The 27,590-nt window shown below is 42.4% G+C and overlaps 1 protein-coding gene and 2 long non-coding RNA genes across 8 annotated transcripts; 2 read left to right on the forward strand and 1 right to left on the reverse strand.

The window, feature by feature from the left end:
• The first annotated feature begins 830 nt into the window (after positions 1–830).
• fbxo38 (F-box protein 38) lies at positions 831–20,773 on the forward strand. The gene is made up of 21 exons (XM_046406476.1): positions 831–990; positions 2,927–3,147; positions 3,771–3,904; positions 4,117–4,280; positions 4,812–4,977; positions 5,156–5,431; positions 6,619–6,712; positions 6,953–7,083; positions 7,621–7,791; positions 8,121–8,263; positions 10,037–10,289; positions 10,636–10,845; positions 10,996–11,151; positions 13,202–13,924; positions 14,078–14,178; positions 14,600–14,702; positions 14,800–14,966; positions 16,477–16,622; positions 16,842–16,945; positions 18,673–18,786; positions 18,924–20,773. Exons 2-21 carry the CDS (start codon positions 3,014–3,016, stop codon positions 19,100–19,102), a joined length of 3,669 nt encoding a protein of 1,222 aa, XP_046262432.1. The 5' UTR covers positions 831–990; positions 2,927–3,013; the 3' UTR covers positions 19,103–20,773.
• Positions 20,774–21,039: 266 nt separating this feature from the next.
• On the forward strand, positions 21,040–23,883 carry LOC124068534. 4 transcript variants are annotated; one of them, XR_006844927.1, is made up of 4 exons: positions 21,040–21,625; positions 22,407–22,650; positions 22,742–22,929; positions 23,044–23,883. It is a non-coding gene; the product is annotated as an uncharacterized LOC124068534 (long non-coding RNA). The 4 variants fall into 4 exon arrangements; XR_006844928.1 differs by lacking the exon at positions 21,040–21,625 and adding an exon at positions 21,669–22,294; XR_006844926.1 differs by lacking the exon at positions 21,040–21,625 and having other exon boundaries at positions 21,661–22,650; positions 22,742–22,953.
• On the reverse strand, positions 23,682–27,211 carry LOC124068535. Of its 3 annotated transcripts, none has more exons than XR_006844929.1 (5): positions 26,422–27,211; positions 25,653–25,720; positions 24,491–24,621; positions 23,900–24,076; positions 23,682–23,821 (listed from the first exon to the last, which is right to left on the reverse strand). It is a non-coding gene; the product is annotated as an uncharacterized LOC124068535 (long non-coding RNA). The 3 variants fall into 3 exon arrangements; XR_006844930.1 differs by having other exon boundaries at positions 24,480–24,621; XR_006844931.1 differs by lacking the exon at positions 25,653–25,720.
• Positions 27,212–27,590: the final 379 nt, after the last annotated feature.

Consider the following 27,590-nt stretch of genomic DNA (forward strand, 5'->3'; position numbering starts at 1 on the left):
ATAAATATTATGGCAGATGATTATAAGTTGCGCTTATATTTATTCAAATAACAAGACCACACAAGGCTTTGTACTATAAACCAAAATTTTAAAGCAAAATTTATATAAAGCAATTTACTTATATTTTGGTCTGTTCCCTCTGATTGCAAACAATTACAGAGGATTCTAGGGTTTACCAGGTGTTATAGGACCCCTCCCAGTCTCCAAGATCAAGCCTGCCAGGTGTCCCTTGTCCATCCTTTGAGCAGCCCCTTACCCCCACCAGGTCGCCCCATCTTCACAGGTAAGTTTCTGTTGGTCACAGGGATGTGGTTCTTTGTGAGGGGCACGGACCTGAGAAGAGATTTTGGGTTTGACTCCAGGACATTCTGGACCTGAAGTAAACAACTGACTACAGCAGATCAAAAATTAATTGATTTCGGAAAGTTAATTAATTTCTTGTTCTCCATGTGCTTCAGGTCAGGTTCTCCAGTTTGTGTTTTCTGCATTGTGGCTCCTTAAACAGCATCGATTAATGTAAACACATGAGGAGTACACAGCAGTTAAACTGTTAAAGTATCTGACAACAATTTGGCAAATAAGTGGCACATGGTAGACAGGTAAATTCATTAATTTATTCATAATTAGCCATAATTAATGCCTGGCAGAAGAACACAAAACATGGCACGTTTAAACCTGGTTTGCGATCCACCAAAAACCACAAAAAAATAAATTAAACTTAGATAAGAGGAACACTCCAATACAGTAGGAGGCGGTAGGTCTAAGCGTTTTTACGTTGGCTTTCGATTGCTAACACAGAAGAAGAAGACGAAGAAGACGAAGAAGAAGAAGAAGAAGCAGCAGCAGAAGAAGAAGAGGAGAAGAGGAGGAGGAGGAGGAAATAATAAGCAGCAGCAACAGCAGCGAAGCAAAACATTGTGTGTAGCAAACCGCCGTACATGCAGGATGGCTGAAGAACAACACCACAGCGGCTTTGACTAAGAATTACCGGTAGGCCGCCCAGTGGCTCCGGGCCGAGTTACATGTGAATCAGCTTTAGTCTGTGTGCTTGCTGTTTTGTTTACTTGTCTGGTTTTGTCTTTGTGTACAACGTAGCTCCGGCTATGCTAACTCGTAAGCTAGCTTTAACAAAGACCAGGCTGAACTTTACAGAGTGACAACATTAAAGGAGTTTGACAGTTGGTGTATAGTAATGGGACTTCTTCACTGTATTTGTCATAGTGTAAATAAACGCTACTGTCATCCGGTTTTAAATAACTGCACTGTCGTTTGGGCAAGGCTACGAACACACAGTAATGCTCACAATGTTTCTGTAGCTTTGCTCAAAGATTCCCAGCTGCAGTGACATGTGTTCAGTATGCATCTTGCCATCAGTGAGTTGGCTTCCTTTTGGCCTTCAAAGAAGCTATCTTTTGTCTGGAAAGTAACTTGTTTGGTCTTCTCGAGGGGCACCCAGTTGACTCCGGGTAGTCGGCGCTGCTCTGTCTAAAGTCTCCTTCACGTGTGCTGTAACGTTAGCCAGATGCGCCTGGCAAATGCATCGATGAAGCGTAAACAACCGGCGTGCCTGCAAGTCATTTCTAGTCCCTAACGAGGACGAGGTCGGCCTGTCAGTGTGTCGCTACTGGTGCGGTAACATGGACTTTTAGTGCCGGGACTACTTCATGAAATCTTGCTTTGCTTATGTGAAAAGAAGATATTTTATTATGCGTAAAATTTACATAAGAACTGTGCCTGAAATATAGCACGTTATCTGCAATATTTGGGCTTGAAATGTATCCTGACTTTTTGTCTGTAGGGCCAAAGAAACTCAACAAGATGTTCCAACCATGCATTTTGAATCACCCTGGTAATGTTGAATATTGATTGATGCTAAATCAGTGTAGGTATGTGAGAACACATCTGGGTCAGTCAAGTCAGTTTGATATATATAGTGCCAAATCACAACTAACGTTATCTCATGACATCGTTCATGTGGGTCTTGAGCATTCTCTTACATTGAGGAGATTTTGCTACACCTTTAAAAACTCAACATACGGAAAGCTGGTTTCGGGTATGACTTAAAGAGAAAAACGTGTGCAGTTGTTATTCATAAAAAGCTTACTTTTACCATCTCTAAGCAAAGTTTATGCTTGACATAAGTGATTTTCCTCCCGCGTATGTTGGGAGGAGAGAGAAGCCTTTGAACAGCTAGTTTGACAAGCACCGAACAGAAAAGACCCTGAGAGGGCACTGCACAAACTGATGCTGGAAACAGTGCAAGACAACTTTCAACTGTCAACGCTTATTAATGAACCAAGATGTCTAAGATGCAGTAGAGGCAATAAAAATGACCCTTGTTGAAACTGGCTTCATTCCACCATCATTCACCAACATTCTCATTACGCTCACATTTGCTCATCATGACTGATGAGTTTGAACCTTGAAAGGCTTGAAGCAGAAGAAAAGGAAAAACATGAAGAGTAGGACAAAAGAAAGGACGAATTAGAAAAAATGTGTGAGGAGAAGGAGTTTGGTGTTTTAAAATGAATTAAATTTATGTTTCTTCAAATGCACCAGAGTTGTTTATTAAGCCTCCACTTAGTTTTACAGCAGTTTCTGATTCTGATGTGCATATCAGTGTTATTTAGTTAATTACCAGCTTTTTGGGTTGTGCACAGCCGTTGCCCAAACTGTCATCCACCCTGCTTTGAGAAACTGGTTCTTCGGCACATATCCGTGTCACAGCCAGCCTGGGCCATAAAGCACTCGCATCAACTCTGTGTTGTAGAATGACAAATGAATTAACCTTGAACCTTGATGATGTGTGTTACAAAGGCAAATCACAGATTGTCAGATTTTACAGTGAATGCTAATAGTTGATTATTACTTTTACAGTTAACACAGATCCAGTACTTTTAATTAACTTGTTCTTCTTTATGTTTAGGACTGAGTTTCATGCTTGGGGAATAAAGTCCAGGCTGCAAGAAGGAGGAAGTTTGTGTGTAAAAGCCTGAGCTGTGACTTACAAGTGATGGGTCCTAGGAGGAAGACCTCTAAACTCCAGTCTGTAGGGGGAGGCGGTGGAGGGGAACTCACCCCTAGACCCAGTGAGCCCAAAGACTACATCAATGAGCTGTCCCATGAAGTCCTCTGTCACATATTCAGGTACACTTTTAGCTATACTGATCTGCAAAATTACGTGAGAGGGAAATAAATCATATCCATCGCTCAGCACTTGCGTGTTTTTTGTTTTTTCTTCCAAAGCAGTCGTGAAGAGCACCAAGAGCAAAGCAAAGACATGACTGCCGTGTTAACTGCATGCCAAATTAATCAGAACACTCAAGGCCAAATGGCCTCTGAAGTTACTGTATTACCATATGATCATTTGCTGACAAATGATTCAGTTTCATTTATTTATGTAGCCCCAAATCACACAAAAAGTGAACTCATGACACCTTACACACAGAGCAGGTTTAAACCCAGTTTAGACTCTATGAGCTCTAGAGCTATGCAGCATTCAGCATCAGCAGTCTGTCTTAGCTGAATATGTTGTGGTCCAGCTCAGCTGAAAGTCCAAGAACACCAAATCTGTCAGCACATCAGCATACCGTTCACTACTGAGCTTGTTTGTAATCGCTGGAAGAAAAGATCATCTTCACTTCACTGTCCTCCGCTCCACTCTGTTAAAAAAGTTAAAGTTAAACTTTAACTTTTCTTCTTCATCTTCACTTCACTGTCCTCCGCTCCACTCTGTGTGTGTGTGTCTGAAAGGGCTGTTTGTTTTGTAGGTACCTTCCCATGAAGGACATCATGTGTATGGAGTGTCTGTCCAGAAAGCTTCGAGAAGCTGTAACTCTGTACCTGCGAGTGGTAAAGGTAGTAGACCTGTGTGCTGGCCGCTGGTGGGAGTATATGCCTTCAGGTAAGACCTCACAGCACCATCAATGCAACCCTAACAGAACGAGTAATCAAGAGCATCAAGTGCAACAGAACAACAGCATGGATTTTTTTGGATTCTTTTTGAATGGCACCACAAATGGAAAGATGTTACTTTGAGAGACTCTCAGCTCATTCAGCAGGTCATGATGCTGGTTTTACACATAAGGGTACATCTAACCATGTTTTCTTGTTTAGGCTTCACAGACAGCAGCTTTCTGCTCCTTTTGAAGAAAATTCCAGATCTGGAGCAGCTTTATGGCCTCCACCCTCGGTACCTGGAAAGGAGACGAGTTAGGGGCTATGAGGCTTTCAGTATACCTGGAGTCCTGGAGGCACTGCAAGCCTGTCCCAATCTGCTGGTCAGTGTGCCGCGTGACCATGATATCCTATAGCAGATCAATTCTCATTTATCTGCAGAGCCAACAGGTTGCAGGTTTTCGATCTAGCCAACAGCTGTACTGCTGAGTGATGCCAGTGACTGATTCGTCCTCGGTGAAATGACCTCATTTATTATGTATTACTGCGTAAGTGTCCCGTATCCTGTGGCACATAAAGTTTGCTCTCGCCCCATAGGCTTGTGATGGTTATGTAGAGGGTAAGTTTTTGATCTGGAGTGTAGTGAGAAGCTGAAAGAAGTTGGGTGCACTTAAAGCAAAAGAAGCTTTTCTGGCTCTCTTGAATTAGTTGTTCCATTAAATCAGAAAATTTGGTGCTTTTTAATTCAGGTAGCGTCGTAGCTTAAACCCAAACCTGAGTCAGATCAGACTCAGAGAAATGTTTAAAGGCCCTTTAAACTGTGTCTACAGGGGAAAACTACAAGATGTGGTTGAATGAAAGAAGTTTGTAATTGGACTTTAACTTAAGATCAGAATTATTTGACTTTATTTCAGGGTGTAGAGACGTCCCATCTGGAGCTGGTGGAAGCTATATGGAACTACATGCCTCAGGTTCACATACTGGGAAAATTCCGTAACCGTAACGGGGCTTTTCCCATTCCTGCCGAGAACAAACTGACCATCCCCATAACTGCAAAGATCCAGACCTTACATCTGGTGGGTAAGTAGGCCATCGCAACAACGTGAATAGTTCCTGCTACTGCCTTAACAGCTGAAATCCAGCGAGGGAAGCTAATCAGAAGTAATGGGTGTAAGTGGGCAAGTTACTGTCGCAGTGCATTTGCAGTAAGTGAGGTGAGGTTGAAACATAGCTGAGATGAAGCGTTTGTTTGTCGTAGGTGTGAATGTCCCAGAGATCCCGTGTGTGTCCATGCTGCGCCACCTTTACCTGAAGTGGGTCCGCCTCACCAAACCACAGCCATTTAAGGACTTTCTGTGTGTGAGCCTGAGAACCTTTGTGATGCGGAACTGTGCAGGGCCAACCAACTCCCTCAAGTACGTTCCCTTGGTTACCGGTTTAGCATCGGCTCGGAACCTCGAGCAGCTGGAGCTGGTGAGAGTTCCCTTCCTGGGAGGCCTGATCCAGCATGTGGTGGAGGACAGCTGGAGGTCAGGTGAGGAAAGCCTGTTGGTTTTACCAGAGTAATTTGGACTTTATTGCAGTGAATTTTGAATTTTCTACCAAAACTTAAACAAATGCAACATGTTTCTCAGATGGCCTTTAATTCACTGACAAACACAGTGTGGTCTGCATATACAAAACACCATTCACATGAATGCATTTTGTTTTGGGAAAAACTTATCAAACATCATCTTACATGATGCTCCACAAAGAAATGCAGCATGTCCCACGAGATACAAAACAATCTTCCAGAGACAAAACAGCCATGGCTTTTGTCACAGTCGGTATCGTGTCGGTATCCTTCCATGCTCGACACCAAACAGATGATTTTTTTATTTGCTCATGTCACATGTGACACTAACTGTTCACTTTTTATTTGAACCCAAACCATGGTCTTTTCCTAACCCTAACCAAGTAGTGAAATTAGTTGTAGTAACCAAACTGCAAGAAAAAGCAGAAAATATAAAAGTGAAAAGAAATTCACCAACATGTCCAAGTTTAAAGTAAAACGTCAGAGACTTCACACGGGACACAAAGTCCAGTCCCTTGGCTTCCATTCATCCAGTGCAACCTCACAACCTCCCATTCTGACTTTGTCCTTTTTTATACTGTCACATGACTTATTGAATAACAAAATAAAATGGTTTGTTTCAGGAATGTATAGGTGATCACGGTGGGGAAAGAACTTGATAAAACAGAAGTCAAAACACAGAAGCAGCAATCGGCCTGACTTTTATATGTCACACAGGAGCACATGTGATCTAAAGCACTGCTCGATAGCAACATTCAGCTGTACGTTTAAACTCACTGAGCCTGAGAGCAGCTGTCACAGCTGTAAGATTAGTCATAAGTCCCAGATATTTTTGTCCTTGTTGGATGTTAATTATACTATTAGGACATGCTGTATTTGTTTCTCAGTCACGATATGTTAGAAATATGTTGTGTATTTCTGTTTGCTACGTTTCATTTTTGCAAAAGAAAATGTATTAGTGTTTTTTTTAATACCAATAAGGATATCAGATGTCAAATTAAGAAGGTAGAAAATGTACCCAAAACCTCCCCTTTGAGTAAGATAAGATAAGATAAGATAAGATAACCTTTATTAGTCCATTCATCATAATTGTGTTTGTTCTCTGCAATGCTGTGTGTGTCTTTGTGTGTGTGTGTGTGTGTGCGCAGGAGGATTTCGGAACCTCCACACCATCGTGTTCGGAGCCTGTAAGAACGCTTTGGAGGTGGACTTGGGATACCTCATCATCACTGCTGCTCGCAGGTGCTCCGCTGGTCATCAGCTCCTTGAACCGACTGAGAGAAATCAGTTGTCCAACATCAAACATAAGCAGATGCAAAGAGTGGGAATCTTTTGTGCAATTAGTTTATACACTAAAGGGGCTCTGATTGTCTAACAAGCAGAAAAGGTGGTCAGTTACAAAATATTGTTGGAGTATCTGAGCAGGGACCAATATAAACATTTCAAATACATATTCAGTTATGTGCTTTCTGTGTTTAACAGGCTTCATGAACTGCGTATCCAACCTTCACTGACTAAAGACGGAGTCTTTTCAGCTCTCAAAATGGCCGAACTAGAGTTTCCTCAGTTTGAGACACTTCATCTGGGATACGTGGATGAGTTCCTGCTGCAATGTTAGTCCCTTCTCTCACATATCATGTTGTAGGAAAACACTGGGCGCTTTTGTTTCTTCTCATGCACAGTTTTAGTGGGCTTTGGGGCAGTAAGGAAATATAACATTACCAATTATGTTTTCATAATCAGCTCTTGTGGGGGGCCACTTTGCACTGCTGAGGATCCGAGTTAGAACTGAATCAACATTTTAAACTCCAGGCCCTCAGGACACTCGTCCTCTGGCAGACTCTGATCAGGCTCTCCCACAGTCTGCTGTGATTTTTGTGTCCCATATGTCTCACCTCAGCTTCTCTTAAACATTGTACTAAAATCTGGGATATGTTTTTCCACATGCACGTAAACTGAGTTGTCAACAGACATGCGTCCATCTGATGGTTTTACGTCATTATGAACCAGTTTCTGTCAGTTTTTGTATTCCAGTGATTTGCAGAAATGTTTTAAAATCCAGAGTGCACAGTAAGAAAGTCCAGTTCTGGTGATTAACTTAGTTTAGTTTACAGGTGTGTCAAAAATGTCTTGTGTGTGTATGCATGCAGGTAAGATGAGCCACTCAGAGCTGGTGAAGTATGGACTGGCTGATGTAATTGAAAACCCAGGCATCATCACTGATATTGGCATAAAGGTGGTCAATGAGGTGTTCAGCAATATTAAATACCTCCTGATCTACAACTGCCCTCACCTGCATAACCCTCACCACTGGATCACAGGTAAAACACACTCCTGACCCACTCTGCACACGCGATCATGCCAGCATTAATGTCCATATGTTTGTGATGAGCTCAGTTTGTGAATAGTTTTGTTTTGCCACTTTAGAAATCGAGACTCCACTGTCTGTCCACTTTCTCGCCTGGTTCTTCCTGCTCTTCCTCTTTCTCTTTCCACCTTCTCCCTCTTTAGTCCATACAATAAAGTCCATACAATAAAGATGCTGCTTTAAACCAAGTAGACCCTTCATTTTGCTGCTGTCTTTTCACCTTAACGTGATGTGGTGTAGTGCACTGAGCAGCTGTCACGTTCTGCCTGTTTCTGTCCTCAGATCAGTCCAGATGGAGCCGTCTAGTTGATCTCACTCTGGTTCGCTGTCATGCTATCAAACTGGAATCCTTCTCCCAGTTCATCGAGTTACTGCCCACTCTGGAGTTTATCTGTCTGGACCAGATGTTTAGAGAGCCACCCAAGGTAAATAATACCTTCATCAGTACACTCAGTCATATGTACGTTTCACATGCAGTCGTGCCATGGATGATGTCTATGTCTCAAGCACGCAGTCCGAGTCCCAACTCTACTCTTAATCCCATACGAGCAGCAGTTTTACTGCAGGGCTTTCACTTTTTCAACACTTAGATGTCAGACCTTTTTAACAGACAGCAGCACAGCCGCTCAGTTACCTGGGACGTTTATACAGAACTCCAGAATTTGTTTGGGGAAAACCACCAGTCATGTTTTTTTTAACCCAGCAGTTTTTTTCAGTCTCAGTAAAGTCTTTCCAGCTCCTTGAACCTATTGTATTCAGTTGTGTTAAATCATTAGGAGGACTTTAGGAAGACAAACTGGCCGTGTCTGGGCTTCACATTTTGCAGTCAGACCGACATAAATCTGTGTTCTTGCCAAAATATTTAATCAAAGCTGAAGTTATTTTTGCCAAAAACAAAAAATATTAGTAATTTATGTTTCTACAAACACTTTGGAGTCCTGTCAGTGAGGCTGCATGTGGTTTTTGTCACATCTGGTGGATGTGTTGATGTCCTCAGAGATGGTGTAAGTTGTTTAATGCAGCGTGTGTTGGTCTGCCGGTCTCATTTGTTCTTTCTGATTGCTGCTCTACACCACAATGTTACTCTCAGGGTGATGACATAAGTATTCACAATATGATGTTACTCCACGTTAGCCTCAAGTTAGTCACAAGTTAGTTAGTCATTAAATCACAATATATTTGTAACTGCTGCCATTTGTGAAGATGCATTACGAGATGAGGTGCTGCACCACCCTCCACCTTATTCATACTGTCAACATCATGTCATCAACATACTGTTTTTGTTTAATTTTTAATCATTTTTCCCTCCATTCTTCACATAAAGTATTTGTGAACTCACTTTTGCCTTTGCAGTGTTCATGATGCGTAAGATAGAAACTAAATCAATTTAGCTTTCCATATCATCGTCAACACTTGTTGTTTCATATTGCAGTAGATTACCTTTACATTAACATACACTATACAGACAAAAGTATTCAGACATGAACTGGAACGGAGACTGTGAGCCAGGCCTTTTGGTCCAACATCAGTGTGTGACCTCACAAATGCTCTACTGCATGAATGGGCACAAATTCCCACAGAAACACTCCAACATGTTGTGGAAAGCCTTCACAGAAGAGTGGAAGCTGTTAGAGCTGCAAAGCTGTCTGTGTGTTTACAATGAGACGTCATTAAAGTCCCTGTTGGTGTAATGGTCAGGTGTCCCAATACTTTTGTACATATTGTGTACATTTACTGTGAGGCACATGCAGGATGTTTGGTTCTTTGTTATCAGCAGTAGTAGTGCTCAAAAGAGTTAAAGCAAGGCGTCTGGACTTGTGAAGATGGGCTTGAAGACGTTTCGCTGCTCATCCAAGCAGCTTCATCAATCATCAATTCATCCTGAAGTTCTGAAGTTCTGAACTATCTTCACAAGTCCAGACGCCTTGCTTTAACTCTTTTGAGTAAATATGACCTGGATGACTGAGAACCTCCACATATACAGCAGTAGTAGTGTCGTCTTATCGGTATCGGCAGTACTGTTTATTGGGTTGCCAGCCCATCATGACTGAAAGAATGTAATTGATAGCAGAAAGTCTGAATATTATAATTAACAACAAACAAAGATATTGTATGTAATGTGAATCACTGATGTGTTTCTGACACCTGATCTGTTTAATAAAGTGCAGATGCATATTGTGTGTGTGTGTGTGTGTCAGGGCTGTGCCAGGGTGGGCCTCAGTGCAGGAACAGGTATCGGCGTGTCGTCTGCACTGGTCAGCAACCAGAACTCCAGCAATGACAATGACAATAACAGCAACAACAACAACAACAATAACCATCACAATAATGAACCCAACTTGCCTCCTGCTCCTCCGCCTGTCAGCAACAACATCAACAATGAAAGGTGGCAGCGGCAACAACAACAACAACAACAACATCAACAACAGCAGCAGCAGCAGCAGCACAATGGCAAGTCTGACCTGCACTCAGCCGAGACCTCAGTGCTTTACCACAATGAATGTTGGCTTTTGAAGCTTTTAGACCCCTTAACTTTTTACATTGTTATTTTTCATACACTTAATATTTATTTTAGATTTAACTTACAGCAGTAACAGTCTTTAGAAAATGTTTCATAGAGAAATAGCCAGGCCAGTGTACTGCAATGAAAAACAGCTAAAACCAGCATCGAAAATCTGAGAGCAGTATGTCAAGTAGATTGCTTTCAGATTTGTCAAGTTTTGAAAGATCTTATAAATGGACAAAGAAATAACAGGAACTCTGATCATTAGTAAAGAAGCTTCGTTTGTTTCCACAGCACCAGTGGAAGTGAATGGGATGGAGGATGAGGAGGAGGAGGAAGGAGATGAGGAGGAAGAGGAGGTGATGGTGGAAGAGGAGAACATGGAGGCCGAGCCTCAAATGGAGCTGAAAGGAGCAGAAGAGGAGGTGAGGGCAGGAGAAGCTGACATGTCTCCGGGGCCCAGTCGCCCAGCAGCAACACAACCTCCTGATGAGGAGCAAGCAGGTTTGGAATTCTTGTCTTTTTGGATGATGGATTAGCAGACATTAATGTAATGCAAACTGTTGCCCCTACACTCCTGCCTCTCATTTTATGAAGTACAAAGGTTGTCCTACGATGTTTTGAAGTTTACTGGTGCATCCTTCCCAACTCCAGGTCCCAGCGGTTTAGTCCAGCACTGCAGACCAGCTGGTGTCGCTGTTCCTAAGCCGCCACTGGTCATCTCAGACTCGGACAGTGAGGAAGAGGATGATCTTGTTTCAAGGCTAATGCCAGCATCCAGATTACAGCAGCCAACTTCCTGTACGAAAGGTGCGAGCACAACAGGCACTGCATCTCACGCTGGTCTGTAACACAGCAGCTACATTATGAGGGCATTTGTGAGAGTAAAAATCTTTCTGGCCTTTCTTGTTCAGTTACTGCAGAGTTACTATCATGACATTGACAAATCTTCATGCTTTAGTATTTGCAACCAGGAAATGTTAAGATTATCAAACAGTTTGCACATTTCTTACAATCCAATAATTGATTAATCAACAAATCTAAATTTTAGCCCTTGAATGTCTTAAATGCATTTTTGACAGTTAATACAAATTGTTAGGATTATGATGATAAAACCACTTTTATTAAGTTGCAGGAACTTCTCTAGCTTTTAACTGTATTTTGGGGAAAATTTGTGACTACCAGTGCAAACTGTGCAGTTCTTGGCAAAGCACACCCAGCTGACACGTCACATCAGTGTAGCCTGTGAGCTAATGAGGCTTTTCTATTTACTGCAAAGAGAGTTATTTATAGATTAAAAGAGATCACTTTTTTAATCACCAACAGCTCATTCAGTGTTGTTTAAAGCCCGTCCAAAACAGTGAACTTGAAGCATCTTGTGATTACCAACTTTGGGTATAAAAGCATAAGAGTCTCACAGGAAGTCAGAGCTGCCATGAAAAGCCACCAGCAAATACCTGATGATTTTAACCTTATTATTATTATTATTATTATTTTATTTCTATCATGTTATTATTATTTGCCAGTATGGATGTGAGGTGGATCTTAAACTGTATTCACTACACTTGCAGTGTTCATTCACAACGTGTGTGTTCAGGACAGGCTAGTTGTGTTAACCGCTCATCCAGACTGCCTCATTAGTTACAAAGTGTATCGTTGAAAGAGAGGACATAATGTGGTGTTGTGCTGCGCTTAATGGTTTAGTTTTTCATCTATTGGTCCAGTGATTGTTTTCTAACCTAACGACCACTTTATCCCTCAATCTGGAGTCAGTTGTTTTGTTACTGGATTAATGGTCCAAAAACAATTTACCAAAAATGTTCTAGACATAAATAACCTGCCTCATTAACATTTCACTGTTGCACATCACTGTTGTTATGACATTAATGATAATAATAATAATAATAAATACTAGGCCTCAGATCCAACAAGATTGCTCTGACACATTCATTTCATCGCTGTGCCTTGTCATAGCAAACTTTTCTCTGTACAGGAGAATCAGTATTTTTACTACAGTACTTCACACACACACACACACACACACACACACGCACACAAATCTGAAGTCAAATTGTGATGGGATGTTCCCAACGACTAATTTTCCTGATTTGAAGGGGAATTTTAAAGTTAGACTAGTTGTCAAGTCTACAATAAGAAAACACACAGAAAACAGTCAAAATCGAGCAGTTTCATCCGTAACGTTACATGTGAGGTATATGTTTAATGTAAAACAGCTTTTGACTGTGAAGACATGACATTTCAGAGCAAATTATGTCAGTATGGAATTTAAATGCGTACTGTAGCAGCGAAGCCTAATGTCAAAGTCACTGTGGGACTGCATGGACAGGATATTAACTGACAGGCACCGAGTGTCCAGCAGGGTAACCGAGTGAAGATCGACTTCTGCTTTCTCTCTTCGATGAAATGTTTTTAACTCATGATTAATGTTCTTTAGCGTGTTACATGCAAGCATCCATGAATGTCCATGCAGCCAAATGTTTCACCAAAACAACAATACAGCGTTCATCTCGCATAGCAGCCAAAAACTATTTGTGCCCCTCCACCCATCAACACCCCGAGTGGAAGCTCCTGCCTATAGTGTAAGTGACCCAAAGCACATGCAGTGGACCAATGTGACACATACACTTCGCTCTAAAAGTGGCTTCTACGTGGATATTAATAGAAAAATAATCAAAAGGTTTATAACAGGCTAGTATTTCTGCTGTTGACCAGTGAGGGTGGCAACGTTTAGAAGACCAGTCGGCTAATTGAGCACCTCCTCGTTGTTCACCAGCGTGGAGTGAATGAAAGTGAATGGAGTGTCCTCACTGCTATAACATAAATGTGTATGTGTTTGCAGGTAAAGGAAAGACTCCTCTGAGGCGGAGCAACAACGTGTCGGTATCAGTGGCGGCCTCGGCAGACCAGACAGTGTTGCAGGTGTCGGAGAGCAGCTGTGAGAAGAGCTGTCAGGTGACCAGTGAACAGATAAAGGCGGACATGAAGGCTGCTGCTGAAAACAATAAGAAGAATAGCATTAAAGGAAGCACTCCTGAGGCTGGGGAGACCTCTGCGAGGCCTGGGGCTGACAGGGGGGCGGTGCGGGGCGCTAGTGGTGCTGGGACAGCATCAAGGACTGAACTGAAGCCAGTGACTGGATCTGTGGGCCGGGTTGGACCTGGGGTAGCCACATCCAGGCAGGCGGGTGGGTATGGTGGTGTGGGGGCAGGGACCACCCACAGAGCAACCACAACCACTGCTACAGCTACGGAAACCAGAAGGACTAATGACGGCACAGAGGGACACTCTGGCTCACAGACTGGGAACAGTGGCACAAGGAAGGCAGAGGCGAGGCAGAGCTCTGGTCCTGCAGGTGTGGACGCTCTGGATTTCACAGGTGCTCCCAGGGGACCAGCACTGCTAGATGGACGGGGAGGGAGGGAACCTGTCCCTGCTGGATCTGCCTCTGCTGCTGCTTCAGGTTCACAGCAGGGCCACACCAGAGACCAGGACTTTGTTCCTAGACGACCTTTGACCCGATCGCGTACTCGTATGTCTTCTGTGTCTCTGGTACCTGAGACAGGTAAGACTGAAGTGACAGACACAAATCACTCACCCTCACTTCAGAGAAGTGCCACTCTGTGTTTCTGTCTGATAGCTGAAATGAAAGACTTGACTGTTATCACAAATACGGGAGCGTCGGCCTCCACATTTTATTACGGTTTGTGTTTTGCAGAACTTTCTAGAGCCAGGCCTCGAGTCGCAGTGAGGAGGAAACGAATGGCCGACAAATCAACCAGCACCTCAGATCCGGTCACTGAAGATGACCACGTACAGGTAAACACGCAAAATCTGATTTGTAGACATTTGTTTTCACTGTGATATTGTGGACACAAAGTTACTGTTTGTCAGTGTTATAAGGATAATTAAGTCAGTGTCATTCAGGGTCCACAGAGGGGAGGTGAATACTTCCTAAATGCACCACATATAATAAACTTCACAATGTAAACATGCTACAAAGTGATTTTCAAAGTAAAATATAGTTTAATATATTCTCCTCCGTGGAGAGCCAGAGCATTGCAGGTTGGGCTCAGAGGAAGAATTTTTGTTGTTAATCAATTTATTTCTGTCTACTTCTGCAAAACCAATTTGATGTGAGCTCCACTGAGCCGGCATGCTAATGTGAAGGACGGTTAACCGTATGTAATGCATCGTTTGTTGGTGTTATCGACATACTGAGATGCTTTTGCTTGTACAGATTTTGTCTCTGAAGAGCAAAAACCTGGTGGGCATCACACTGACCAACTGTGGAATCACTGACCTGGTCCTCAAAGACTGCCCCAAGATGATGTTCATCCATGGTAACAAAGACACTCGTATTTCATGTTTTTCTTTACTTTTGCTTTTGTATTCCTTTGACTGAATATGTCCTGATCTGTCTGTGTCATCACTCTGCAGCCACCAGATGTCGGGTGTTGAAGCAGCTCCAAGTAGAAAATGCCCCCATTGTGAACAGATTCGATTATGCTCAGTGTAAGAAGCTGGACATGGAACAGGTCCTGGATCAGATTCTTAGAATGCCTCCTGAGAGGAACCGCATCATCTACATGCGCCCTATGCACCAGGTTGGTAATCAGTGATCTCTTCTGTTTCCTTCAAAACTGAATCCTAGACAGCATAATAGTTGATGGAGATGCCGTGACATCACCCACAGCTTTATGAAGAGTCATTGTGAAGCTCAGTGTGGGCGACTCCAGCCTGTCATCTTAGCTTTGCCTGACTTCTTCTAACTCTTGGCTAATTAAAGCATGGGCATCCAGGTGGAGTGTGGGTGGAGGCACTCAAAGGCACCGAGCTATGTTATTTACCTGAAAATTTCTTCAAAAGGCACCGATGCCACAAACATCACTGAGAGGTGAGGTGAAGATGAGCAGACGGCTCGCAGCCAGCTGTCACTCAACGAGTCCTTGATGCCCAACTCTAAGTGTTTAATTTAAACAAGTGAGACATATAAAATTCGGCCCATCATATAGTTGTCGTAAACAGGTATTTCAGATGACTTACATTTGGAGACAGCCTCAGACAGCCATTCAGGAAACTGCAGTTTTAAGACTTTGAGGTTGCATTCAGTTTTCAGTCCTGAACTTTACTGCTTCTGTGCCATCTGTGGTATCGCAACAGGAGCATCCAGTTTGATCTGCACCTCAAAAACCTTTTCCCCACTGAGGAGCTCCATGGTAAAACAGACGTCTGTAAAAATGTTACAGGATGCCACAAACTGTAGTCAAGGCCAATAATCTTATTGTCCATTTTTAAACCATCAAAGTTTTGTATTTGTGAAACCTTTCCAGAGCGTTGAAAAGTCGTTTTAAAGGGCATGATTCCATCCTAATCCTAATCCTAATCCTAATCGCAGAGCAGTTGGGACGAACTCCAATGAGCATGTGCAGTGGGCAGCATGACATTAAAGCAAACCTGGAGAGCAATGAAACCTTTGCTTATGAGCTAGTAGAGCAGTTTTCTGGGACTGGGCAGCATATTTTTGAAAAAAGCATTTAAGCATTTTTGTGTTCCTACACAAGTATATTTGGATTTAGTTTGTTTAATTTATTTAAAATATTTTATTTAAGAATTATTTTTTAATTGTCCTTTGCACTGCTTCACTAGAATCTGCTAAAATCTGTGATGCACTTCTGTAACTCTGGACATGTCGCTTTGTGCCGCAGTGCACGTGACACAGAAGACAGTCTGAGATCCGGTTTGAATGGCCAGAGTGGACTGAGGCGCGTATGTAGAAATCTGATTCAAATCACAACCTACAAGTGTGTGTTCAGGCTTTCTGAAATACATCTGGATACAAGCTGGACACGACAAAAAATTGATTTTTAAAGTCAGACCAAGGCCTTAGATTTCCTGTTAGTTTGCTCATCAGATACGGAAAAAGATAGATAGATAGATAGATACTTTAGGGAAATTCAAGGTTTTAAGGTAAAGGTTTAAAAGTAGCTCATCAAAGTACCAAATATATCATCAAATATAGATTTGTATTTGTGTGCTGTTAGGGTGTGTTAGAAATGTTAGTTGAATAAGTATTTCAGCGAAGATGATCGTTTATCGTTGACCTTGTGTCTTCAGATTGACTCAGTGGCGTTGGAGCGTCAGCTCTTCCAGGGGCCCTATCCCTATCACATTGCCATAGTGCATGAGTTCAGCAACCCTCCGAACATTCGCAATAAGGTCCGCATTCGCAGCTGGATGGACACCATCGCCAACATCAGCCAGTGAGTAGTGGCAGTTTATTTCATATGTGGTCTGACAGCTGAACAGAAAGAAATGAAGCAGGTTTGATTACACTGTGATCAGCCGACTGTCCTGATGAGCGTTAACAGCATCAGTCTGATGAGAAGTCAAACGTTTTGTTTTGTCCGTGGTCAAAGGCCAAATCTTAGCTTTATGATGAGCTATAAACTGCTCTCTGCTTGTCTTTGTCTCCTTGTCAGAGAGTTGATCAAGTATGAGTTCTTCCCTGAGGCCACCAGAACAGAAGAGGACGTGAAGAGGTATCCCAAATACCCGTGGGGCCGGGATATCTACACACTGGAGGGTAATACAGCACACACACACACACACACATTAAACTTCACAGAGTGCTAATTTACCACTGAACATAATGCTGTTTGAAACATGACTCAAACAGAATGCGATCATTTGCTTGTAAAAGGAGACATTAAAGTGAGCAAAGAGAGAAGACACGCTGCAAAGGGCCTCAGGTTGGAACTGAACCTCAGTGTGACATTTACTCAACTGAAAACACAGTTCAAACGAGTAGAACTGTGGGGGGGCTCACCTGTTGGGATCATTGCACAGGTAAACCGGTTCAGTAACTCTGATGAAGGTGGTTAACGTGGGCAAATGATTGCATTCTGTTTTACTCATCAACCCAGCATTTTTCTGCTTTGTAACGTGCACGCTTGTTGTTGGATTTGAACTGAAACGTTGACTCTTATGTGAAGGTTAGTCAGATTTTGAGGTTGTTAACATCTGCACGCATTGAACGATGTGGGAATCTGGACAGTTTCATATGTAATCCCTCCGTTATATCTAAAGATCCTGTGCATGCCGAGCCTGAAACACAGGACCATGTTTAGGGGGGTTGGACATCATCAGACATGTTGACGCTTTGCCAGCTTCACTCCTGCTGGTATGATGGTTTCCGTGTCTGCACCTGCTGCCCTGCGATATAAAAATGGCGACGAGTCCTCCCGTGTTCACCCAGTGTGACACCCGTGAAGCTAAGCGTCGTCACTTTACTTCACCTCATTTAGTGTTTCATTCATGTGCTCGAGTCCAAAGGAAAACCAAAACTGTGCCACTGTTGTTTTATCACTTTTAAAGTGGAGTAAAACTTGCCTTTTTTAGTGAAATCAGTTGTAATCATGGAGTATTGATTAACATAATTTATTTAATAAATAAATCCATTACTTTGCCAGAATCGTTCCATGTTACACCACAGCATCGGTAATACCAAGCAGTGCTTCATGTGTTAGGTGTTCTTTTCGGGAAAGCAGGAGTTGGCTGCTGTGAATAATAAATGAGATGAGTTTGTGTGCCAACATTATACCTGAAACAAACCAACCAACCAGCTTGCAGATGAGGTGAGATGTGTAGAATCACGAATCAAGAGTCTTTATTGTCATTATGCAAGGATAACGAAATTTTAAGATAAGAACTTTATTGATCCTGCAGGAAATTGTTGTGCCAGGGTTGCAGTACAAAGAGGCAAACGAAAGTGTCAAGTAATCACAAAAGATATAAAATAATAGAGTAATATAAAAATAACTGAGTACTATAAAAAATATAGTATATACGTATATATATGTATATACATATAGTATATACATGACATAGATAACGGCGGATAAGGTGCAGATACAATCTTAAAGTGTAGATAGTAGTGCAGGATAAATTATTATTGTCATATGTGGGGAAAATGGGACTGGAAAGGGGAATTTTGTGCAGATTCTCAGCTTAAAAGCACACTTATAAATAGCAGCAGAAAATTAAAATTGCACACTTAAGAAAAATATAAAAATATAAAATACAAAATACAAGTGAGGTAAACAAAGTGCACTTAGTGGCAGTCTATGGTATGCTGTGTGTGTGTATGTGGCTAGACGGGGGAGGGTGTATGTGTGAACTCCTGTCGGGGGGGTGGGATGTGAGTGTTTCACTGCAGGGGGGTTATTGCTTTTAAATAGTTTTACATAGTGTAGTTCAGATTCATCAATCATCCGTCCTGATTTTCAACCATCTTCTGTGTTGTTTGTTCAGGAGTGGTGGATGGTGCTCCCTACAGCATGATAACGGACTTCCCCTGGCTCAGGACTCTGAGAGCAGCTGATCCCAACAGCTACGCCCGCTACGACTTTGAGGACGACGAAAGCAGTGAGTGCAGTCAATGCATCCATCCAGTGTTTTTGTTCCCTAAGTGCTTAGCAGTCGTCACAGCTGTCCCTGTAACAGGAGGGACGGAGGTGTGGAAGTGCTTGAACTGTTTTCTTCTCTCTTGTGTGACATGTCAGCCACCATCTATGCTCCGCGGCGTAAAGGCCAGCTGTCAGCCGACATCTGCATGGAGACCATCGGGGAGGAAATCTCAGAGCGCCGACAGAGCAAAAGAGGCGTGTTTCAGAGAGTGGTGGTGCTGTTCCTCCATCACTGTGACACACCAGGGGAACCTGTGAATGACGACTACATCTAAATTCCACAGAAATCCTCGTATCCCAGCATGTGTCAGGCCGCTGCAGTGTCCGAGCTCCTGGCTGTTCTGCAGGTCAGAGCTGTGGGCGGGACAAGTCGGCGACCCGACCACCTTAATGAAGAAGGAATGACTGCAGTCGAGTGCAACTGGGGAAGGTGCTGCTGCCAAAGATGACTTTGACAACAGAAGTGGCCAAAACTAAGCATGTTGAAGGCACTTTGCAAAAACTCTTCCAAAGAATGTATCTTCTGTCATTTGGTTCATGAGGAACAGGCTGAAGGCTGAGATATTTTTTAGCCTTTTCCAGTCCTTAGTAAAATAAATTGATGACATAAAGTGCATTTGCAACATTTGGGTGAGGTTCACGATACAAATCTGATGCCGATTTTCTTTTTATTTGAGCAGAATCTAGAGGTACAAACAGTATATAATGTTCCAAATAAAGGCCTCCCTCTCTCAGCTGCTCAGGCCGTGTTTGACCATGTAACACTAGCTGTCTGCACCACCAGGGTTTCCAGTTCTTTCATTGACCCGTGGCTGCTGTCTGCCCACCTCAGACAGAAATGTCAAACAAAACGCTTTTTAATTTAGTTTTAAGTTTATGCCATTTTTTTCATTTGTTTATAACAACTGCTACAAAATTCTACATCTGCAGTTGATCACTTATGACCAGTGATCGACCAGAATGCTTTTGACTCTATAGTTCAGGCTGGGTGGGACACATTTTAGGCAACATTTCACTGCTCTGGTAATCACCGTCATGTGTGGATAAACTTGGTGGTCTTACAGAGAAATGTCATACTGTGAGCTTGTGTGCACAGACGGATGTACTGACACAGGGAAACCATAGTGTTGTTAAAGTGCTTTAGCAAAGCTGTGATATTGGAGTTGCAGGTGTGATCTCAGCAGCGTCTGCTCACAGCTGTGATGCACTTCATAGCAGAAGTGCAGTAAATGTGTGGTGTTGCTAATTAACAGATTGTCTTACTGGTTGGTTATGTGAATAACGCAGCTTTATCTTGTTCTTGTCTCATATGTTTTGTTATGTTTGTTCTATGGCAAGTTTAAAAAAAGGTGAGGACCAGGACCCTGCGGTGGATATGAGACCGGATCCTATGCCCATCTAACACCATCAGTTACTAAAGAAGCGACAACCTCTTCTCCTTTTTGCCACAAAAGAAAAAGCAACACATAAATAATTGTAAATAATTGTAACTGCAGTATTTTGTAGGACATTTAACTAAAGTGTAAAATAGGCTCACTTTCAGGTTCATAGACAAAACAATAGTTGTTTTGCTAATCACCATTGTTAGCTTAAGCCTATGGCATTTTACATGGAATAAATTAGCCTCACGGCTAGTTTACTATTCCTCCACTGCTAACAAACAAATCATTTATATAATTTGTAACTTTTTTTTTTTTGGTTCACGGTTGTTTTGAATCACTGCGTCTCCCAGCAGAACATCATGGTCTGCCAGCTGCCTCCATGTTTCCTCAGTCCGAATGTTGAAGCAGATCAGTGAAATTCTGAGTTTGTTTCTGATCTCATAATAATTCATGTTTTCTCCAAAATCCCGACTATTTCTATAATTATGATTTATTCATCTTTCTGGCACTAGCAAGATGTGCTGTGTGAATTTTCAAAATAAAGGCATATTTTGCAGATGATGACGATGAGGTCAGAGTTTTCACTTTGCATCTACACTCGGAGGACCATGTGGACAAACTGGACCTAACTTCTCACAATTCTGAGTAAATAAGAGTTTGAATTTGGAGAATAAATGCAAAATTATGACCACGTTTTTTGTTTTTTTTTATTGTGCACATGGTTTTACTGCTGGGACCGGGAAGCGCAAACCAACATTACAAAATGTGAAACATTTTTACAACGTTTGAGACAAATTTACATTCTAGAAAACATTTTTACACGTCACAAAAGAAAATCACATTATCAAAGCAAATTTACAAGTCCCGAAACAATTTTACATTTCAGAAAACAAATAAACATCACGCGAAACACTTTTACAAACGCCGAAACAAATTTACATTTTCAAGAATCAACCGGAAAGGGAATGTACCAATTCCGGGGTTGGACCGGAAGTGATAACGGGGAGCGGCTAATACGAATTGTTGTCGTTGATGGAGTTCACGGTCATCCAAGATGGACAGCGGCCAGTCTTTACAGTTTTTAAATAGCATGGACCAGTCGGAAGGACCAGATATGCTGCAGCGGTGCTAAGATATTTTAGTGAGGGACACTCGTACGCTGTAATCGCAGACACGATGTCATGTTTACACGGTGTTCATATTAGCTTGAGTCTATCGCAGAAAGGATTACTCCTCTACAAACGCCATACTTATGGCCATCCGACAGGAACTCCGTGGACCTGGACAGCTGTCTGGCTACCGCATGATGTGACAGGTGCTCTAACAAAAGTACAATCTGCGAGTGAAGAGGGATCACGTGATGAATTTGCTCCGGGAGCTCAATCCTCGAGGACGTTAGAGGAGAGCGCACAGAAGGTTTGTCAGAAGAGCTACTCAACGGGGCCGAACCCGTGGCGGGCCGTCAGGGCCAGCAAGGCCTTCTCTGCTGGCCTGAACACTAGCAGAAGCATCGACCTACATTTACAACCTAAATTCTAATATTTGTTCCATGAAATTGTATTAATTTATTCCCAACAGTTTATTATCTTCACTTCGTAGCATGTCTCTCGGCTGCACCGCTTCCAGTACGTGTATGTGGATATTCGATTTTTGTCCAATCAGATTTCAGCCTCTATGTGTTGCCATGTCAGTCTAATCTGCCCAGGGCCTTCAGAATCAGTAGTGCTGGCCCACACAATTTAGACTGTGTTAGCCATTGACTGTTTCTTTAACCAATCAGATTTGACGGGGAAAGCGTCAGCATTCTTCCGCCCTCTGATTGGTTGGTCTGGGCAGAAGTTACATCCAAGTGCGCCTAGCAGTTCCGAACTGCTCCGGATGATGTTCACGGCACAGTTGCGGTTGTAGTGTAGAGGTTTGAAGTTGTTTTAACTGTGTTTCTTGTTGTAGTAATAATGTTTATTATCTTCAACACGCGAAATTCCTCCCTCTATAATGCCGCGCCTTGTCATATTGCGTTTTGAATGTTTTCTAATTTATAATTGCGACGTGATAGTGGTTGTAGTAAGAGGTGGACTAAGTCAGGTATGTCCCCACTGAAGGCCCAGGTACCAGGTACCGGCCGCCACTGGACCGAACTACATGTGGCACGCGGGTGGTTATGATAAACTTAAGCCATTGGGTTTGGCTCTTTCAGGCTGTCTGGATGGATTTTCACGTAGTGCACAAGTGCTGTGGCTTGCGTGTGGACCGACAGATCGTGACCCAGGTGTGCTCGCCCACTATTTTCTGTCTTGTGTGCGAAACCTTGGTGTCACTGCCGTGAGACTGAGGACTGATTGCGGCACGGAGAACGGGATCATGGCGTCCAGCCACATGTATGGCTCATCCACAAACAACCAGAGGACTGAGTCCTGGTGGTCCGTGTTCACAAAGGGAAGGTAAGTGGCCTTCATTAAGTCTTTGTGTAACCTTTGATTTCATTCATTCATTCAAACACGTATACGCTAAAAATTGTTATTATTTTATCAGTTTCTGTAGTGTCAGTTCTGGATGGAGCTATTTGCAGACCTCAGGGACGTGGGGTACTTCAGTGGGAATCATGAGCATCAGTGTCTGCTGAGATGTTGCCTTGGATGATGTTCTTCAGAAGGACTTGGATGAGTGTGTGACACTGGATCAGTCACAGGATTCGGCCCTCCAGGACAGCATCATGTCCAGTGAGTGTACTACTTACCACACAGGTAATACTGTGGCGATAGATTGATGCTTGTATTTGTTTTCCTTCTACCTTTAATTTAAATGAATGTAATTATGTTTTGTGTTCAACATAGGTTTGGCTCCAGAGACTGTGGATTTAAAATTGAACAGGCTGAAGTGGTTGCCTTTGCTGAGGCTCGCCTGACCAGAGATCCATGTGGGGACGCAAACATGCAGGAGTACGTAGACTTAGCCATGGAGCACGGTCATTTACAGAAGCCAGAGTACTGCAACTGAACTGTATCTAAGACTGAAAGAAGCTGCTCAACTGTGGATGGAAGAGAGGTTTATTGTAATAGTGGAACATTTGTCACCCACAGCTTAATTATTTCAAAGTGGGAAACATGAATTTAAAAAAAAGCAAAGTAAAGTAATGAGCAGTTATTACATTTTTGTATGGACAACAAAACTTTTGAAATACTTGTTTGTTTTTTCATTCCAATTCTAAAACAGTGATTCATAAACAGACAACAGTTTGAGGATCATGGATCTAAAACAACTGACCGAGCAAATAAACAAGCTCACATACTTTTAACATTTTAAAAACCTCTTTAACAAAAGCTGCTGCACCTTTAGGTGCACCAATGTCAACAGCACTGATTTTTAGAGTCCAAGCTCCCGGAGTCATCCAGTCACATGGCTTATAAACGGCCAAGTCCATTTGTGACTTAAACACACTGTATGAATCTCAGAGTGGTAATTTCAACAACTCTGAACATGTATTTGCCATTGGGAATGGAGAGTCATCCAGGAACTCTGTTTGAGGTAGTGGTTCCAAGCCAGAAGAGGGAAGTGACGTCAGCCCAGCTGCAAACATCAAAACATCCGCCACAGACACAGCAGCCTCGCCTCCTGCAAAGGAAAAACTGTTAAATGTTGAGATATACCATGGTAATGTGGTTTTCCAAGTAGCTGAAAAAAAAAACAAACCTTCACTATCAAGGAGACGGTCTGCCCAGCAGGCCAGAGTTTGACTTTCTTTTAGTCTTCTGTTACCACCTGAAGGGCTGAGGTCAGGTTTCACGAGTCTCTTCAAAGCCAGTGAGTCGCTTTTCAGAGTGGCACAGGATGGCCCAGCAAAGACGGGCTGAAAGACCATCTTTGAATCTGCAAACACAAGCACTGTTTCACTGCTGTGGTGCCAACTGCATTTAAATAAAGAAAACTGTTAGAGGTTCTCTTCCAGAAAATTACAATCCACCTAAACAAATGTACATTTGGGGTTGGTTGTGTGTTAATTTAAAGACAAAAAAAAAAACATTCTTTTGATTTGCACATGGCAAGGTGTTACAAAATGCACAAATAACACACAGAAACACACCTGCACGAATGACACAGAGGCCGAGGTGGCTGATTATTTATAGATTGGCACAAGGCAGGAAATGGACAGACAGACAGACATCACATAGGCTATCAGTTGTGACACTACGGTACAAATTTTGTCACAGTGACTAACTGAGAACAAAAATTTCATACCAAGAAAATCACATCAATAAAAATATGATCTTACCGGTCAATTACCTTTGAGTTACGGTCAATAATGCACCATCGGAGGTGGTCTGCCACACGTCCCAGACAGCCTGCTGTCGGTAACTTGTGCTGTGTCTCGTGATTCTTTCTTGCAGAGCATCCAGTGAAGCAGCATTCTCAATCTGAAAGACATGAAAAACAAACACCCCAGTAAATAATTGTACTTTATATCCTTGCATATTTTTATTCAGTGGCATACACAGCATTACCCTATCAAAAACTAATAAATGAAGCCAATTCTGTGTGTGTGATGTAGGAAGTAAAATTGTCCCAAAGCACTACAGGATGTAAAACCTACCACACTGCAGCTTTATGCTACTCTCACCTCTCACAAAGCTTTCCCTATTTCTGCATCAGTTGTTAAATTAACTGCTGACTTGATTGAAGGCCGGCAAGATAATACAAGAGTTTCTGACAGGAAATGGGGTCCTGGACCTCCATGTGGAAACTGCGATCATCTTTCCTGCCAGGAAGTATTTATCCTCCCTCACAGCTGTGAATGAATTCATATTGCAAAATTAAAACATACAATACATTATATGCTTTAACATACTGGGAAAAACCACATGCCATGTGATGTATATGTTTAATTATCATTAACCAACCATTATTGTAATGCAAATCTTTCAGGTGTTTCATTAGCAGACTTAAAAATTCTTGTCTTGGACCACCTGTGCCAATTCCCTCCTCAAAAACACCAGCATCATCCGTAAATCTGACCAGCATGTCACAGGTTTCAGAATATGCTGTACACTTGAAACCTCTGACTGCGCCATCCCAAATATCGGCCCTTGAGATGTTGAACCTGCTGACCCTTTGGTGATCAATAGGAAACGACGGGTTTGCCACAATGTCAGGTAGTGTAATGCTTATCTCCTCCCTATAATGACATCAATGGACATCCCAGACATACCTGCAATATTGGACAATAAAAAAACTGGAATACTACAGTCAGAAGTTCATTTTACACTGCTGTGTGTTGGAAACTGACTACAACCAGCTCCACATCCTCTTCCTCAACACCTGGTGCATACAGGTCCCTGTATTTACCGTTTGGAAATTACAATTTCCATGTTGAAACATCTCACAAACACAGATTTCTTCCCAATAAATTAAACAGAAATTATGTGAGTCGCTATCATTTCTTAATCACCTGTAGCAACAAGTCTTGGCTGGATTTGTTTTAGGTGGATCCATATCCTCAGCATCAGATATTACTATCTGAAAAACAAATTAAATGTCTGAAACAACAACGCTGAAAGTGAGAAACGTCAGGACTCCACAGTCTTCCCTATCACCTATCAAGGCAAAAGAAAAAGGTGATCCTGCAGTATGGCCCCTCTAGTTCCTTTTTATATTCAGCCAATTTGAATGGCTTTCCTGAGCCAGTCTGGACACAAAAGGACATACGGTCCTTCTTGCATGTCCTTGTTAAATGTTCTCATTTTCTGGACAGCTTGTTTGAGTACATTAGGTGCTTGTACTTCTGGGTCTACAAATAACAGGAGTGTTTTCCCTCTCAGAGGTTTTAAATCGGTTCCATCTGGCATCATCAATCCAATGCTTATCTTAAAAATGCAAAGATAAGGTTAGTTTCATCTGTTACACATAGGTAATATAAAATATGTTTTATTGCGTTTCCCATTAACTGTGGAGAATGTGGTGTCCCTCCACGGTCTGATTTGTGCCACCACAGTTTCACAGTGAGCCAGCCATGACTACAAACCACACTCCAGGTCGTTACACTCACAGGCCCAGTGGCTTTAGCAAAGCAGCTAGTCCTGCACGAGCTGCTGTTATCCTGCCAAGAGGGCTGCATGCTCTAAAATCTACGCACAGATGCCCGCTCAAAGATATTAAGTTTTCTTTTTAACTTAATTCAATCTGTACAGAAAAATCTAACATGATACAGATTCACCCACCTGGACGTGTTTCCGTTCTTTAGCCCGAAGTCTTCCTCTTGGTCCGTAGTTAAAGGACTGACGCTCTTTTGACTTGGAGTTTCTGTACTCCATGAACTGCTTATGTGATGGGCCATGTTTTTCTGCTGAAATGAACAAAGCTCCGTTTCAAAATAGAAAGCTAACAGCCGCTAACCAGTAGCGCTATTCACGTTCATTCCCATACTTCAGATAGCGACCACTATGCTACATAGCATGTTTAGCTTTATCCGGCTGGTGAGATGGTCCTCACGCGTTTGGTCCTTCCGACTGGTCCACGCTATTTAAAAACTCTAAAGACTGACCGCACGACAAGCAAAACCGCGTAAAGCGGCCCACATGTTGTCCACAGAACGAGCAAAACTTCACTCTTTCGCTGTCCATCTTGGATCTTGAACTCCATCAACGACAACAATTCGTATTGGCCGCTCCCCGTTATCACTTCCGGTCCAGCCCCGGAGTTGGTACATTCCCTTTCCGGTTGATTCTTTAACAAGTAAATTTGTTTTGGCGTTTGTAAAAGTGTTTCGCGTGATGTTTATTTGTTTTCTGAAATGTAAAATTGTTTCGGGACTTGTAAATTCGCTTTGATAATGTGGTTTTGTTTTGTGACGTGTAAAAATGTTTTCTAAAATGTAAATTTGTCTCAAACATTGTAAAAGTGTTTCACATTTTGTAATGTTGGTTTGCACTTCCCGGCCACCGTTAGTGTTGTGTTGTTCGCGCCGAGCGGGCAGCTGCAGGGACGGAGGGGCCGCGCACGCCGACGCCTGAATCAGTCAGTGAGCGAATCACTCACTGAGTGTACTGTCGTCTGTGGCGAGTTTCAAACTAGAAGTCCTGCATGTGCGAGCCGGTCAACGGTGTTTGCATGTAATTACTCCCACTGCCAGAAGGGGGAGATACAGCTGGATTCACACAGCAGACTCAGGCAGAGGTATTAGCATAGCTAGCTAGCTAGATACTTGCTGTATAAATACAGTGTGTCTCTACTTAAACGAAAAGGGTTTGAAATGTGAATGTTGGGTCACACTGTGGGAGCGCACCAGTGTGAATTATCGTGATATATTGCGCCAAATGTCCATTATTGTTCAATGAAAATAAAATTAATAAACTATTCTACATAATAAGTCAACTTTTTCATGAAGGAT

Source organism: Scatophagus argus, chromosome 12 (assembly GCF_020382885.2).
Source record: "Scatophagus argus isolate fScaArg1 chromosome 12, fScaArg1.pri, whole genome shotgun sequence".
NCBI classification, from domain to species: Eukaryota; Metazoa; Chordata; class Actinopteri; family Scatophagidae; genus Scatophagus; species Scatophagus argus.